Source organism: Staurois parvus, unplaced genomic scaffold (genome assembly GCF_062004578.1).
Source record: "Staurois parvus isolate SC_StPar_1 unplaced genomic scaffold, SC_StPar_1.0 ptg000608l, whole genome shotgun sequence".
NCBI lineage: Eukaryota > Metazoa > Chordata > Amphibia > Anura > Ranidae > Staurois > Staurois parvus.
In genome coordinates this window covers 1,193,132-1,208,493 of record NW_028318404.1, presented here as the reverse complement: position 1 = coordinate 1,208,493, position 15,362 = coordinate 1,193,132, and the positions used below count along the sequence as shown (strand labels likewise).

The following is a 15,362-nucleotide window of genomic DNA, read 5'->3' as shown; positions in this document are numbered from 1 at the left end:
CGCTTACCACTCTGCCATCCATCCGTCCCGCACGGATCCAGTTATCACTGCTCAGGCCTTTCCGCCTCTTCACGTCAGGCTCTCTACCAAGTATATACCTCTGGCGGATCCCTCTACCATGGGTGGGTGTACTCAGGGGTCGCGACCTGGTCACTGTCTGCTCCAAGTCCATCCCCACCCTCAGTGGCTCTGGTGAACAAGCAGACTGGGGCTTAGACTACGCGCTCTGGGGAATCCTGTCCTGTGGATTGCTAGAGGTAATGTCAGGCGGTATCTGACAGGTGCCCAAAACTGAACTGCATATTCCAGATGAGGTGTTACTAATGATTTGTACAGGAGTAATATGATATCTCTCTTTCTGGAGTCTATACCTCTTTTAATATAAGAGAGGACTTTGTTCGCTTTAGAAACCGCAGCTTGGCATTACATGCCATTATTAAGCTTGTGATCTACCAGAACTCCCAGATCCTTCTCCACCACTTATTCCCCCAGTTGTACCCCCCTAGTATGTATGATGCATGTATATTCTTAGCCCCCAAGTGCATAACCTTACATTTATCAACATTAAACCTCATTTGCCACATAGTTACCCAATTAAACAGTGCATTGAGGTCGGCTTGTAATTTGGAGACATCCTGTAAGGACGTTATTCCACTGCACAGCTTGGTGTCATCTGGAAAGACTGAAACAGTATTTATAATCCCAGACCCTATATAATATATCATTTATAAATATGTTAAAAAGTAAGAGTCCCAACAATGAATCTTGGGGTACACCACTGACAATCCTAGACCATTCAGAGTATGAATCATTACCCACTACTCCCTGAATACAATCTTTTAGCCAGTTTTCTACCCATCTACATACAGATTTTTCCAAACCTGTAGACTTTACCTTACACATTAGCCATGCGTGGGGAACTGTGTCAAACACTTTTGCAAAATCCAAGTATGCCACATCCATCGGCACCCCTCTGTCCAAGGTTTTGCTTATCTCCTCATAAAAAGAAATCAGATTTGTTTGACAACTTCTGTCTTTCGTGAATTCCTGCTGTCTATTGCTTAAAATATTTTTTTTCCAGCAAAAACTCATCTATGCGGTCTTTTATTAAACTCTCCAGTATCTTCCCAACTATAGACGTTAAACTAACAGGTCTATAATTACTTGGTAAAGATTTTGACTCCTTTTTAAATATTGGCACCACATTGGCCTTACGCCGATCCAGTGGTACTATGCAGTCATTAAAGAGTCCCTAAAAATTAGAAACAATGGCTTTGAAATGACAGAGCTCAATTCTTTAAGGACCCGTGGGTGTATGCCTTCCGGTCCAGGTGCTTTACTCGCCTTTATTTCTGTCTAAATATTTCTGGATCATATCAATTGTGAGCCAACGTGGATCATCTGGAACTTTGTCAATACCATGCCCATTATGGACAAGAGCTCCCCCATGCTCCTTTGTATACACAGAGCTGAAGAAGGTATTTAATAAATTTGCCTTCTCCTTGTCCCCAGTCACCCATTATTATGTATTATTTTGTAAAGGGCTTGCATGCTTGTACCTGTCCTTTTTACTATTATTATATTTGAAGAATGTTTTGGGGTTGGTCCTGCTATCTTTTTTAACTTTGGCCATAAGCCACATAGGTTGTGAATTTTTGCCTTTTAAACTTGTTGCCCATGGGAATATATTTTGCAGTGTGCTCAGATACAGTCTTTTTGAAGAATTTGCATTTCCGTGTTGTGTTCGTTGATGCCAATATTCCCTCCCAGTCTAAGTCTTGGAGAGCAGCTCTCAGCCTTGGCAAATTTACTCTCTTAAAGTTGAGCGTTTTTATTTTTCCTGTATGTGCTTGTTGTTTACAGCTAACAAATGAAATCATGTTATGGTCACTGCTACCCAGATGTTCTTTTATATTGACATTCATAATAAGCTCTGCATAGTTTGAGATTACCAGGTCCAGCAGAGTATCATTCCTAGTTGGTGCCTCTATGAACTGTACCATAAAATTGTCCTGTAGTAGGTTTATATATTTTTGCCCTTTAACTGTTGCTGTAGTACCATTTCTCCAGTCAATTTCTGGGTAGTTAAAATCCCCCATTATTATCACTTTCCCAGCCCTTGCAGCCCTTTCGATCAGTGCAAGGAGCCGAGTCTCCACCTCTTCATTACCTCATACCTTTGTAGTATGCACCCCCATGTGCAGTTTCACCCATAATGCTTCAGCGTCATCACATTCACCATCAACTAGGTCCTCTATCACACTCAACCAAAGATTTCAGTTTTGGTCTGATCTGAACAGACTTTATTCTTCCAGTATTTCACAGGCTTATCTAAATGTTGTGCAGCAAACTTTAAATGAGCTTCAACTTTTCTTCAGCATTGGAGTCTTGTGTGGTGAGCATGCATACAGGCCATGGCGGTTGGTTGTATTACTTATTGTTTTCTTTGAAAAAAATTGCGCCTGCAATTACAAGTCTTTCTGAAGCTCTCCACAAGTGTTCCTTGGCCCTTGGACAACTGTTCTGTTAATTCTTTTCACTTCTCTGTCAGAAATCTTTCGAGGAGCACCTGGTCATGGCTGGTTTATGATGAATTGATATCCTTTCCACTTCCAGATTATGGCCCCAACAGTGCTCACTGGAACATTAAGAAGTTTAGAAATCCTTCTGTAACCAATGCCATCAGTATGTTTTGCAACAATAAGGTTGCAAACGTTTTGAGAGAGCTTTTTGGTTTTACCCATTTTTTGTGTGACATCTTGGTAATGAGACCAATGAGGCCATCTGTTGAGACTGAACCAGCTGATATTAATTTGCACTTACAAGGGGCAGGATTGCTTTCTAATTACTGATAGATTTCAGCTGGTGTCTTTTTTTTTCCATGCTTTTTTTGCACCTTCCTTTCTTCATGTGTTCAATACTTTTTTCCCTGTTTCATTCCTTTTTATTACACATAACCTAATTTCTGAACTTTTTTGTTTTGGCTTCTTTGTATATATGGATTGCATGGGTTGTTACCAACATGTGAAAATTTCATGTCAATATCACCTTTTAGAAATATATTCACTGATTACTTGTATGTGATCTTTATTGAACTTCAGCATAGTAGGTTAGCTTCAAGAAACTTTTTTTTAATTTAATGGTTGAACCACTCTAACATATTATATTTTGAACTGTATTTTTGTTATTGGTTACACGTTGTACGCTCTAAAACTGTTCCAATAAAAGCTTTTTGGTACCCGAAATATAGTTACTGAGAGAAATGGTGACGTGTTCAATACTTATTTTATCCGCTGTAAATGAAGCATTATATCTCATTGCTCATTTTCAAATGTTTTTAACTGATGGCAGCAGATTATGCGTACTTAAAGTGTATGTGCAGCCAAAACTTTATTTTAGATAGTTTTGGATAGAATAGGAAGGATTGGGACCCTATACATTTTTTGCTATCACCTCCTGTTCCAGAGATTGGGTAGAGTGAGGAAGGGTTCGAATCCCTGGCAGTTTTTACTACTCTCTGTGACCTCATTGGGGGAGATTTTCCTGTAGTGTTACGAGGACAGGAAGTAAGGGAAAATATCCAAGAAGTAAACAGGCAACAATTAAAAAACATTATTTTGTATCAAAGTAGGGCAGACCTAGAACCCCAGTCAGCTTTTTGGTTCCATAAGTGTCTCCATTAGCGTTTTACCCTCCTATTTAGTTAACAAGTTTGTGATGGAAACAAGAAGTAATGAGAAATCTCCACAAAGACAAAGAAATCTTGGACAGCAATAAAATCCCCAAAACGCTAACCCTTCTACACTCTACAAAATTTTTAAAAATGTGTCTGGGGTTACACTTTAAACATTTCATGCTGAAAGGTGCCATTAAACCACATGAGTAATAAAAACGTCTGACAACCAACTTCGATGACTAAGTAAGGTTTATTGCAAGCTAAGAACAGACCGATGTAGTTCTATATTATTCTAAATCTGAAAAATATTGATGAGGTTTTAGGCCTAATATATCATTAACCATATTTTACTTAAATGCAGGGCCAAGAAGGACCAGAGGGCCCTAGAGGAAAACCAGGGCAACAAGGTTTACCGGTAAGGAATTGTCACTGTTGGCTTGTAAACCTCACCGTTGGCGGTGTACATGTTACAGTCTGATTGGACGATCCCCCTTGGATCAGACAGCTGCGAAGTGTGAGGGCCTGCCTTAAAAGACTGGATGAATTGATCCAGTAGGCCCTCACATTTTGGTTAATTGTAACCGAGAATGTACAGAGATTGTATAATCAAGTTATAATTGTCAGTTTAACCAATTCAATACCGGGCAATTTTACACCTTCCTGCCCAGGCCATTTTTCAGGTTTCAGCGCTCTCACACTTTTAATGACAATTGCGCGGTCATACAATACTGTACCCAAACTAAAATTTTCTTCACACAATTAGAGCTTTCTTTTGGTGGTATTTAATCATCGCTGGGTTTTTATTTTTTGCTAAATTAACAAAAAAAGACCGAAAATTTTGAAAAAAAAAACACGTTTTTCTTTGTTTCTGTTATAAAAGTTTGCAAATAAATAATTGTTCTTCATAAATTTAGGCCGAGATGTATTCTACTACATGTCTTTGGTAAAAATTAATCCAAATTAGGATGTATTATTTAGTTTGTAGGAAAGTTATAGAGTTCACAAACTATGGGATAGATCTGAATATTGATCAATCCTGAAGTACTGACAGCCAATCTAATTTCTTGAGGTCCAAGAATATCAGAGTAGTACAGGTATCCCCCAAATGACCCCTTTTTGCAGAGTAGACAGTCCGACGTACTTCATAAGAGGCATGGCGAGTTTTTTGAAGGTGTATTTTTTTTGTCATAACTTTTCGGAAAATGAAAAAATAAAAAAAATTATTTTCACTATTTTTTTTTTTACATACTGTCACCAGTGCAGTACAGCGTCATCATATAACTGGCATAGCGGTGATCAGGGACACCGACTGGTTTATTACTTTATTATTTTTTTTAAGATTTTTTTTTTCATATTTCACTATGTCCAAAGTAGTACAATGTTACCATAGTAACATTGTACTACTTTGGGGAAGTGATCAGTATTTTTTTTTTTTACACAATTTGCTTATAGCAAAGAATTACTTTGCTATAAGCAAGCATTTACCTGAATGACATCGATTCATTCAGGGTTTTTGTTTTTTTTTGTTTGTGCTTAGCTGTGATTTGGCCACATCTAATCACATGACATGTGCATGTGATTAGCTGTGACCATTCACAGCTAGACACTAGTATACAATGGATGGCATGAATGAAGCCATCCATTGTATACAACTGTCATGTGACCTGCTGTTATTGGTCACAGCAGGTCACATGGTACCTGCAACAGGGGCCGGTACTCAGATCTGTCATTGGCCGTGTCCGAGGTTCTGCATGCGCGTTAACTGCGGATGTGCAGGAGGACGCCATATGGCGGCCTCCCGGAAAGCTAATACATTTTTCCGGATGCCATTCGGCCATAGGCCGGGCGTCAAATGATTGAAGAGACACTCTCACTTTACCCATTCAGACATAATCATTGGTTGCCATTGGTGAAAACCAGTGACTAGATCCAGTGATACATACAGTTGAAGTTATATGAAATTTGTGAGGGTCAGTGGTGTATTTTGCACCTAAATGACACGTCTTCCTTAAGTCACAGTAAAATGGGATATTGTTTATTTGGTAAATGGACAAAAAGAGGGTGATAATTAAAATAGGTGTGCTTCAATCCAAATGTCTATTACTTTATTCTCCATATTATTTTTTTGGAATCTCCAGCAATAAATGTTTTTTTTTTGTTTTGTTTTTTTTTGCAGGGACATTCTGGACAACCAGGTTTTCAAGGCTTAAAAGGATCCAAAGGCATTGTGGTATGTTTTTCTAGTTTCTTGTACATTGGAAATGGTAGCCTTTTAAGTACCTGTCTGAGTTAAAAAGAAAAAGAAAAAATTGCTGCATCCAAACTCATAGTCAAAGATTTACGGGACTGGGCTCTCACTCGCATGTCAGCTCTTCCCCTTAATAGCCCTCCTTTACCTTGCTGCAGTAGCAAATTAGTGAAACCTACAAATAAACAGCAGGTGGAGAAGTACTCAGGTTTTTTTTTTTCTCAGGAGGATCTTCTTCCAGCACCCCTTTTGACAATAGCCAGCTCGGTCTGCAACGCCAATCGGTTTTATAACTTCATAATTCTCCTTTAAGTTAAAGAAATACATTGATATGAGTAATACAGTTATGTTTGCTTTCATACATATTGTATACACCGTTATATTGGCATCAGCAGCAGTAAATTATGGACCAGCAATAATTCATTTAGAACTTCATGGTTCCAAGGGATTCACACACGCCTTTCTTTTAATGGTAGGTGTTATGCTGTTGAGGAGACAGGCAGAGATGGGAGAAGCTGTGCTTGGTGTAAGATTTTAGTACAAGTGTCAAAATATTTAAGACCTCTAGTAATGTGTGCTTCAGCATAGTTCGTACATTACAATAACAATGCTGCATGGTTAGGCTGAGGAAGGTTTAGGTGTAACATAGGAAAACAATGGAGGCCAAAAAAAGAGAAAGTGTATACTACTCACAGGTTTATTTTAAAGCTAAAATTTTCCTTTGCCAATACAAGACAAAGTGACACGTTGGTTACATAGAAGACACTATAAAGGTGCAAGTACATGCTTCACTTCACAAAATTACCTTTTGGGTATGGGGGAACATATGACTTCTCTGCTATCCCCCATTGATTTTATGCTCTGTTCCTGAACAGTGAGGCAGGGCCACTGTTAGAAATCATGCGGTCCCCGCATAGCCTACCTGACGGGTCCCCTTCGACCTACAGGAAGCCCGGAGATACCCCCTTGTCGGCAGCCGTTCAGTGAGGCCTAACGGCAGTCCATGGTGCCAGGTTTGTGAAAGGTTTCTGTCATGAGAGAACCCCCTCCATTCAATACTACCTGAACCCAGAACAGGTATGCAGGTCAGGAAAGTGAGAGTAGTCAGATGTCCCTAATTATAAGCGTGTTCTGAATCAGTGACCTGGTATGTTAAACAGTCAACCAGCATGTTCAAAACAAATGTAATTTCTGTTTCTCTTTTAGATGTCCTTTAATTGGATTTTTACCCAACCAGCATGTCAGACTTGCAATTTCTCTAACCTTAGTTTTATGGGAACAGCTCTTCTATTTTTAACTATAAGGTTGCAGGAGTAGGACACTAGGTAGAAAAAGAACACAGCACCACCTATGGGCAGTCCTAGCTGGTATTAACCCCCTCCCTTCTATTGGCAAGCCAGTCATTTCTGCCTAGTGCTTCTAGATTATGGATCTAGTTCCCCACTGGGCCTTTGGTCCCATGGCCTTTTTTTTTTTTTCTTTGGTGATCTCAATCGGCTTTGTGGCCTTCTCTGCCCCTATTTCCTGAGGGACTCGGCAGACAATTGTTCGGGTGTCTACTATTAGGTGTTGGACTCCCCCTTCCCCATCTCAGCACACTCCTTCAGAGCGTATGGTGCAACTTGGACATTCGGACATTGAGCGTCTGTGTCTTGGGTTTACTAGGCAGCAACTTGGACGTATGTGCACACCTTTACAAACGCTTACTAGGTTGCTGTGTTCTCATGTCTGGGTGCTTCCTTTTGCTGCAAGGTTACTGGCCACTGCTTACAGTTCCTTTTTCTCCGGGAGGGAGTTTGTGTGGGTGGTTTGCTTATTTTCCTTGGTGTCCCAGTTTATCCACTCCTCACTGAGGCGCTGCTTTGGGACGTCCTTATGGTCAAGAATAGAAGAGCTGTGTCCATCAATGAATGTAAGAGAAAATGGGATTTTTTTGTTACTCACCATAAATTCCTTTTCTCGAAGTTCATTCTCAGACAAAGCACCCACCCCTCTTGTGTTTTTTTTTTTATCTTCTTACACTGCTTTGTAAGTAGCTTGCCTATAGCAGGGATAGTATATATAACAGTTAGAATTGCCCATAGGCGGTGCTGTGTTCTTTTTCTGCCTAGTCCTGTAGATGGTGGTCTAACCCTATGGTCAAGAATAGAGAGTTGTGTCCTTCAGTAAACTTAGAGAAGGGGAAAAATCCAGTTTTCCTATCTGTTCGTTATCTTTTCCTTTACCAAGAGTATTTAGTATTCACTACATCAAAAAATATTCTTCTAGTGATATGTTGGGAAGGGTCTTGTCTCTCGGAACTATTAGCCAGGTGGTGGTGAGTTTGATGAGGAAAAGTTCCTAGAAAACCTCTTTTTAATTGCTGATGAGTTTGTCCCCTTTATTCTGCCACTGTAAAAGCAGAATTCGTGGACTAAACAAAAATGTAGTTCAAGGGCGTAGATGGGGAAGACTATGCAGATGCTATTGAGTCCAAGGCATCCAGCAATATCTGGCAACTCAGTAATTTATGCAGGTGGCAATGGCATTTGACTGTTACATTTGGATAAAATTAATGCATATATAACTCACAAACTTCTTTTGATTGCTGTGAAAACACTCAGGGGCCTATTTATAAGAGCAAAAATAGCTAGCCACTCTCCACTGCACACTGGACACGGTGCCTGCATTTTACCAATCAAGCATAAAATGCTGGCTAGGTGTATACAGCCTGCTGTGTCCTACAGAACGTCCTTTGCATAACGCTGTAAAAAACATTCTGTGAAAGGATGGGAGGCCAGTCACATGTGACCAGACTTTCCTCCTCCCACCACTTTGTTTTCCCCTTCTTTGAGATAGAGATTAGAGAGACCCTACTGGTTTTGTTAGAAGGCATCATTACACTTTATTATGGCCCTAAAGACCTGATGTAACTGGATTGGCTGAAAAAAGTTTTACAAAGTTGGGCATAGAAAATTATGATGCTGCAGTAACAAATGTTTAAAAATTACTGTGTGTTTCAGGGGAAGTAAAATTATTGGTGTAAATTTGGCCAAAAATGGATGAAAAGTCTTTATCAGTTTTTAGAATGTATCTCCAGAACAGATTTAGCTGCTTTATAATTGACATTGTTTAAATATGGGCAAGAATGAGTTTTACAAATCGTAACCTTTGGAATAATTTTCTTCCATGAAAAACACTGGAATTCAAACACAAAAAAAAGTGTTTGAGGCTGATACAATAAAACTGGAGAAACAAAAATGTGCAAACAATGGAAATATCATTTATAGCGTGTGGTGATTGATTGCCAAGGGCTAATATTTCAAAGTTGTGCTCACTTTCTTTTCTTCAGTTTTACTCCATCAGCATGACTGCCAGCACATGGAGAGATGATACAGTTATATATAAAGGACACAGTACAGGTGACAATAAACAGTGTAAATGAAATCAAAGTCAGTAAATCATGCAGTGAGATGGCAACAGGTCAGTGGCTGAAGACTAAATACATGGAATAATATCATTCCATTGAGTGCACTGCTGACATCCGGAACTAGGTGTCCTGGTCACTTGCTACATAAAGGAACAAAATGTAGATTTTAGCCAGATGTGAAATTAATCCAGATTTCAGTTAATTTTTCTGTTGTTTTATAGGGAACAAAAGGCAAGCCAGGAAAACCAGGGGAACCTGGAGCTCGAGGACCGCCTGTAAGTTCTGAGTTTTCAACAGTGTGATGTTCACATGCTCTGCCTTTCAGCCAAATACGTACTGTGTGTGCGTGTATGTATTTATATATACACACAATTTTTATACATACAGTACTGTTAATGTTTTAGGAACTTGTTTAAAATGAACAGGCTTTCAAAAAGAATTAAGCTAATGGCTTTTATTTATCAATTAACATTCTACAAAGTGCATAAAAAAAACTTAAATCTTATCAATGTTTGTTGCATTCACCCTTTGCTATTAAAACAGCATCAATTATTCCAACTATACTTGCATACAAGGGTCTGTTCACATCAGCCCACACAGATAAACAAGCCATGCAAGAATGAGAGTCTGCAGGGAAAAGTGAAGTATGGTGGAGCTTCATCCATGTCTGGGGCCTAATTTCTGCACACATTGTTGGGTATTTGGTAAGAATAAATGGTCTTCTCAATACTGGAAACTACAAACTTGCAGCCACAGACTTTAAAGAACTGTCTTCAGCGAAAACAAGAGTCCTGGAAGAGATGGTATGGCCTCCAGAGAGCCCTGATCTTAAAATCATTGAGTCTTTCTGGGATTACATGCAGAGACAGAAGCAACTGAGACAGCCTTAATCCACTGAAAGACTGTGGTTAGTTTTTCTGGATGTTTGGGATTACAACCTGCTGAGTTCCTTTTAAAAAAAAGAAATAAAGGTGTACATAGAATTGAATTAGAAGAATTGATGCCCTTCACTTTAAAAAATTTTATTTGATCCCCTGCTGATTTTGAATGCTTACCCACTCACAAAGAAATGATCAGTCTAAAAATTGAATGGTAGGTGTATTGTAACACTGAGAGACAAAAAAGCAACAAAAATTCAAAAGAAATGCATGTCTAACAAATTTTGCACTGATTTTCATGTTCATGAGGAAAGTAAATATTTGATCCCCTATCATTCAGCAGGATTTCTGGCTCCCAGGTGTCTTTCATATAGGTAACAAGCTGAGATTAGAAGCAGTCTCTTAAAGGGAGTGCTGCTAATCTAATTTTGTTACCTGTATAAAAGACACCTGTCCACAGGAGCAATCAAACAATCAGATTCCAAACGCTTCACCATGGCAAAGACCAAAGAGCCGTCCAAGGATGTCGGGTACAAGATTGTAGACCTACACAAGGCTGGACTGGGCTACCAAACTATCGCCAAGCAGCTTGGTGAGAAAGTGACAACAGTTGGTGCAATCATTCACAAACGGCAGAAACACAAAACAACTGTCAGTCTCCCTAGGTTTTGGTGCACCATGCAAGATCTCACCTCTTGGAGTGTCAATGATCATGAGAACAGTGAGGAATCATTTTTGTTGCTATTCTGTCTCTCAGTGTTACAATTTGAATTTTGCCATTCGAATTTTAGACTGATGATTTCTTTGTGAGTGAGAAAACATTCAAAATCAGCAGGGGATCAAATACTTATTTCCTTCACTGTGTGTATATGTATGTATGTATGTATGTGTATATATATATGTGTGTGTGTGTGTGTGTGTGTGTATATATATATATATATATATATATATATATATATATATATATATATATATATATACACAGTGAGTGTTTATATCTAATATATGATTTCATTTTGCTGTTGTCATATGATATTTGTAGTAAACCTCTTAAAAAAGTGCCCTTCAGTTACTAACCATTGTGATGCCTGCAGTCATTTGATTTTGTCTTTGTCTCTGTTGGACCAACTTCCAGGGTGGTCTCAGTCAGGATATTAGGGAAAATCTCTGTAACTGGGACAGCGAAAGTATCCTCCTTTCAGAAAGTAGTGAAATGTGGACTCTGTCAGGCTTATTTTGCTGTCTGTCTTCCTGCCCTGGAGACACTTAATGGGTACACAGAATAAAACCGTTGACTCAATTTCTAACCCTTACCCACTCTTATCCAGCTTGAAAAAAACAAATGTCTGAAGTTATAAAGTTCATCATTTTGACATACTTTATCTGTAATACATGTTTATACAGCCTTCTTCTCAGTCACATTTAATGACCCTTATTTCCTTTTTTATTCCCATTTCACTTTGCTATGTACTGCTGGTCCTGCAAGTTCAGAATACTAAAAGAATGTAAGATAAAGGTCTGTCTATGAGTACACAGATAGCAGTTTCCTTGAAAACTGAAGACATGCTTTGGCCATGCAAGTTCACTTTATTGGTAGGACCACCAGCTGGGCATACTTGCCTTACTTTAATCCCCCCCCAGTCTTGGGAGCATGGGAGAGTAAGACCATTGTAATATATGACTCTCTGCTCACCCCTTGTAATAGCACTGGGTGTCTAAGTAACCAACTGGCATGCACCACCGTCAGCTGGGCATTGAAGAGAAAGGTGAGTTTGCACAATTAGTGGGGCCTACATAGGGAAAGCACAGGTTTGCTTTAATAATGTAGAAATGGCTGGAAAAGGTGTAACATTTACCATTGACTTTATTTTTAGGGAGCTGTAGGATTGACTGGTCCTAGGGGAGTGGTAGGAAGACAAGGACAAGAGGGTCCCTCTGGACCAGACGGAATACCAGGGAAAGATGGCACTGTGGGGATAAAGGTGAGTGTTTGAAAGTCCCAGCAATGAGCACCAAGAACATGATATATTTTATATTTAACCAGAATTAAATGTTCCTTTTCCAGGGAGAACAAGGAGACGATGGAGAAATTGGCCCTGATGGCTTGTCTGGAAAGCGAGGAAACACTGGCGTGCCTGGTTTACCCGGGGCTCAGGGACCCATAGGATTCAGGGTAAGGATTAGCTACACCAGGACAATAGCCATACATTCTTTATGGTAATGTGAATACATTCTGATGTAACATTTATAAGGACTAAGGAGGGCAAGAGTCTTATATTCAATACAACGTGATGGAGTTTGGGATTTATAAGATTCTATAAAACTAATAAATGTGTCTAGTGGAATGAGGCCATTTTTTCTGCTACTGGGCTCTAGGCTGCTTATAGACTCATGAGGCAGTAACTAGTGTCATGATTGGTGGGGATGGGTGGGGGGGGGGTGCAGATCAATGTTATGATGGCCAACCTCACTGGTCAATAGGAATATGCAGGTGGTAAGAAGGGATGGCAAGCTTCCTGACTATCAGGAAGTGCCTGGGCATTTGATGGGTTTAGGAGAGGTCAGGTACTGAGGAACGTTGTTTATCTTTTTCCATTGATGGGCACAGCAGAAATCTTGATCTCTGGCCATTGGGTTTATAGTGCCACCTTCAGGAGAAGAACACTAGGAAAAGAAAAAAACAAAAGTACAGCCTAGGTCTGCCCTGACAATGGCCAAACCCCCTATTTGTGAGAGGCAACTGAGTTTTTAGTTTAGTGTCTAGGATTAAGGACATGCGCTCCATGCTGAGAATTTCATAAAGAATTGAAGTTAATGGTCGAGAATGAGTAAGGAAACTTGTATTTACGGAGAGGATGCAATGACATCCCTGATACTTTCAAACTAAAGTTTTCCTTTGGTAACCAGAACCCCTGGGTGTTTTGAAAACTTGGACTTTTGAAAGTTGATTGTACTGTACATATGATTTGAGATTTATTTAGAGGAACTGAAACACAAGCGCTAGTTTATTTATACTTTATTGCACCTGCGCAGGGGTACAAGGATTTGCAGCAGCTGGGGTATTTATAGGTTATTTTTCACATGGGAGCTGAATATTTCAACTACTATAAGAAGATGTCCAAGGAAGTAGTACTGTGGCCTGTTTCATTAAGTATATTAACCCTCATGGACACTTGCTTTTTTTAGGTAATGTTATATAATGTAGAGTATTGTTCAGATTGCAATTTGTCTTAGACCAATCTGTAATTTGCCAGGATTCTTTCACTATTCCCTAGAAGACATGAGTTCAGTTCAGTATAAGCTTAATTATTATGTCTACCCTGTTTATCCAGGTGGAGCCAATGTCTGACTCATGTTAAGCATTAGACATCCATTATGGACTTCTCTGAGGTTTTAGACTACATTTTGCCCAGTCAGAACTGGTCATGTGACCTAAAGAGCCAGGGAGTCATTGGAATCATCTGAATCTTCATGTATTACAGAATGCCAAAAGAATCCTTAATGGGCTGCTAGTTGTGATTGCCTTTGTATCTGCTACCCTCTAGTGGATATTGTCTGCTATACACAGGGAATCCTGTTTTAATGGGATTGTGTTTCATTCAATTGCTGTTGGAAAGTTCATTCAATTCCTCATAGATACATCATTACAGCTTGGATCTGGGCTAACCCCCTTGGAGTCAAACATAAGCTGTTCCATATTGTGAAGCTTTTGCAGCTGTCCCATCTTGACTGCAGTGTTCTCTGCGGGACCCTCTTCTGGCTAGAGGTGTCTGTACAGCTGTTTAGGGCTTGGGAATGACCTCTTTGGCCCTAGATGAGTGACCAATTTTATTTCACCTTTTATGCACTTGAGTATTGTTCTCTTGTATTCTGAGCAAAATATATATGTTTTAAATGGGAATTTGTATTAAGTTACTTACTTTGCTTCTATAACATGATTCAGCTGTGTCTACAGCCTCCTGTCCATAAGATACAATCAGCACAGCTCTGCATCCGTCATAGAGAACTGGTACACTATCTGTCCATAACTAGCCGTATGGTGAAAGCTCTGTTTCTGTCTGTATTCTGTGTACATTCAGATTAGTTCATGGTTAAATCAAATTGCTTTGGTACCCAAAGTAAAATTATTAAAATTGTCTGCTGCTTGCTTTCAGGGCTTCTCTCTCTGATTGGAACTTTCTAGGCAGAGACCTTAAAGGCAGGCAGGGAAATGGGGATGGAGTCATTTCTCCTTCAGTCCTTTGTGTAAATTTCAACTTAAAAGTAGAACTATAGGCCATTTTTTTTTCATTTTGCATGGAATAAGGGAGGGTTATAACACCTGTCAGTTTATTTTTTGACATCTGTGTCCCATTGGGGGGGATTTACTTTCACTTCTTGTCCTATAGCCAAAACAGGGAGTGAGAGAAAATCCCTGCAAACTAAGGAGATTTCTTGGAGACCCCCAGGTCACCAGAACTAGTGTCTCTGTTGGAAAATGTCCCCTCTATTACTTTTCTGGGGACAACCCAAAATGTAGGATTTTCTAAATTTTACATTCACTTTCAATGATAGTGATAAACAGGACAAATAATGGGGGCACAGACAGAGATACAAATTCGACAGGTGTTCTAATCCATCTCCACTCTCCAAAATCAAAGCTGTTGTGCTAAAACAGAATTGTTTTATTGAGGCACTAAGGAGGATTCAGAAAAAGTGATAATCCTCACAATAATAATGAAAATACATACATAACTACCCTGTAGAATTATCTTATTTGAATTTTTTTAAAATTTTATTAGGAAAGTGGAGTTGGGCTTCACTTTTTTTTTTTTTTGCTGTTAAGCATTATATCTGTCACTCCATGTGAAATGCTTATGACCAAACTAATATATGAAGCAAAAATGCTTCAAGGTTATTTTTAGCACTTTTGAGTAAAGTTCAAGTTCTAATTACCCTCATTATGTTGCCAATGTCATAATGTGCTAAGAGCCAAGTGCACATCGCCTTGATAAGTGGAAAATGTAGCTAAATAAAAATCTATCTATCAGTGTATGTCGTCCTAAACTGACCATACATATTTCAACCTACAACACTGCACAATCTTTTTCAGATTTGCCAACAACTATGTAGTGCAAGGACCTCCTTGATGGGATACAAATTCAATATATT

The 15,362-nt window shown here is 39.2% G+C and overlaps 1 protein-coding gene across 2 annotated transcripts in view; it reads left to right on the top strand.

Moving 5' to 3' along the window:
- The window catches only part of COL27A1 (collagen type XXVII alpha 1 chain), a 592,361-nt gene that overhangs the window by 481,968 nt on the left and 95,031 nt on the right, over positions 1 to 15,362 (top strand). For both annotated transcript variants that reach the window (XM_089692938.1, XM_089692937.1), the window contains exons 44-48: positions 4,038 to 4,091; positions 5,853 to 5,906; positions 9,555 to 9,608; positions 12,086 to 12,193; positions 12,277 to 12,384. In XM_089692938.1, the coding sequence (XP_089549064.1) occupies positions 4,038 to 4,091; positions 5,853 to 5,906; positions 9,555 to 9,608; positions 12,086 to 12,193; positions 12,277 to 12,384 (378 nt within the window). The remainder of the gene's footprint in view (positions 1 to 4,037; positions 4,092 to 5,852; positions 5,907 to 9,554; positions 9,609 to 12,085; positions 12,194 to 12,276; positions 12,385 to 15,362) is intronic.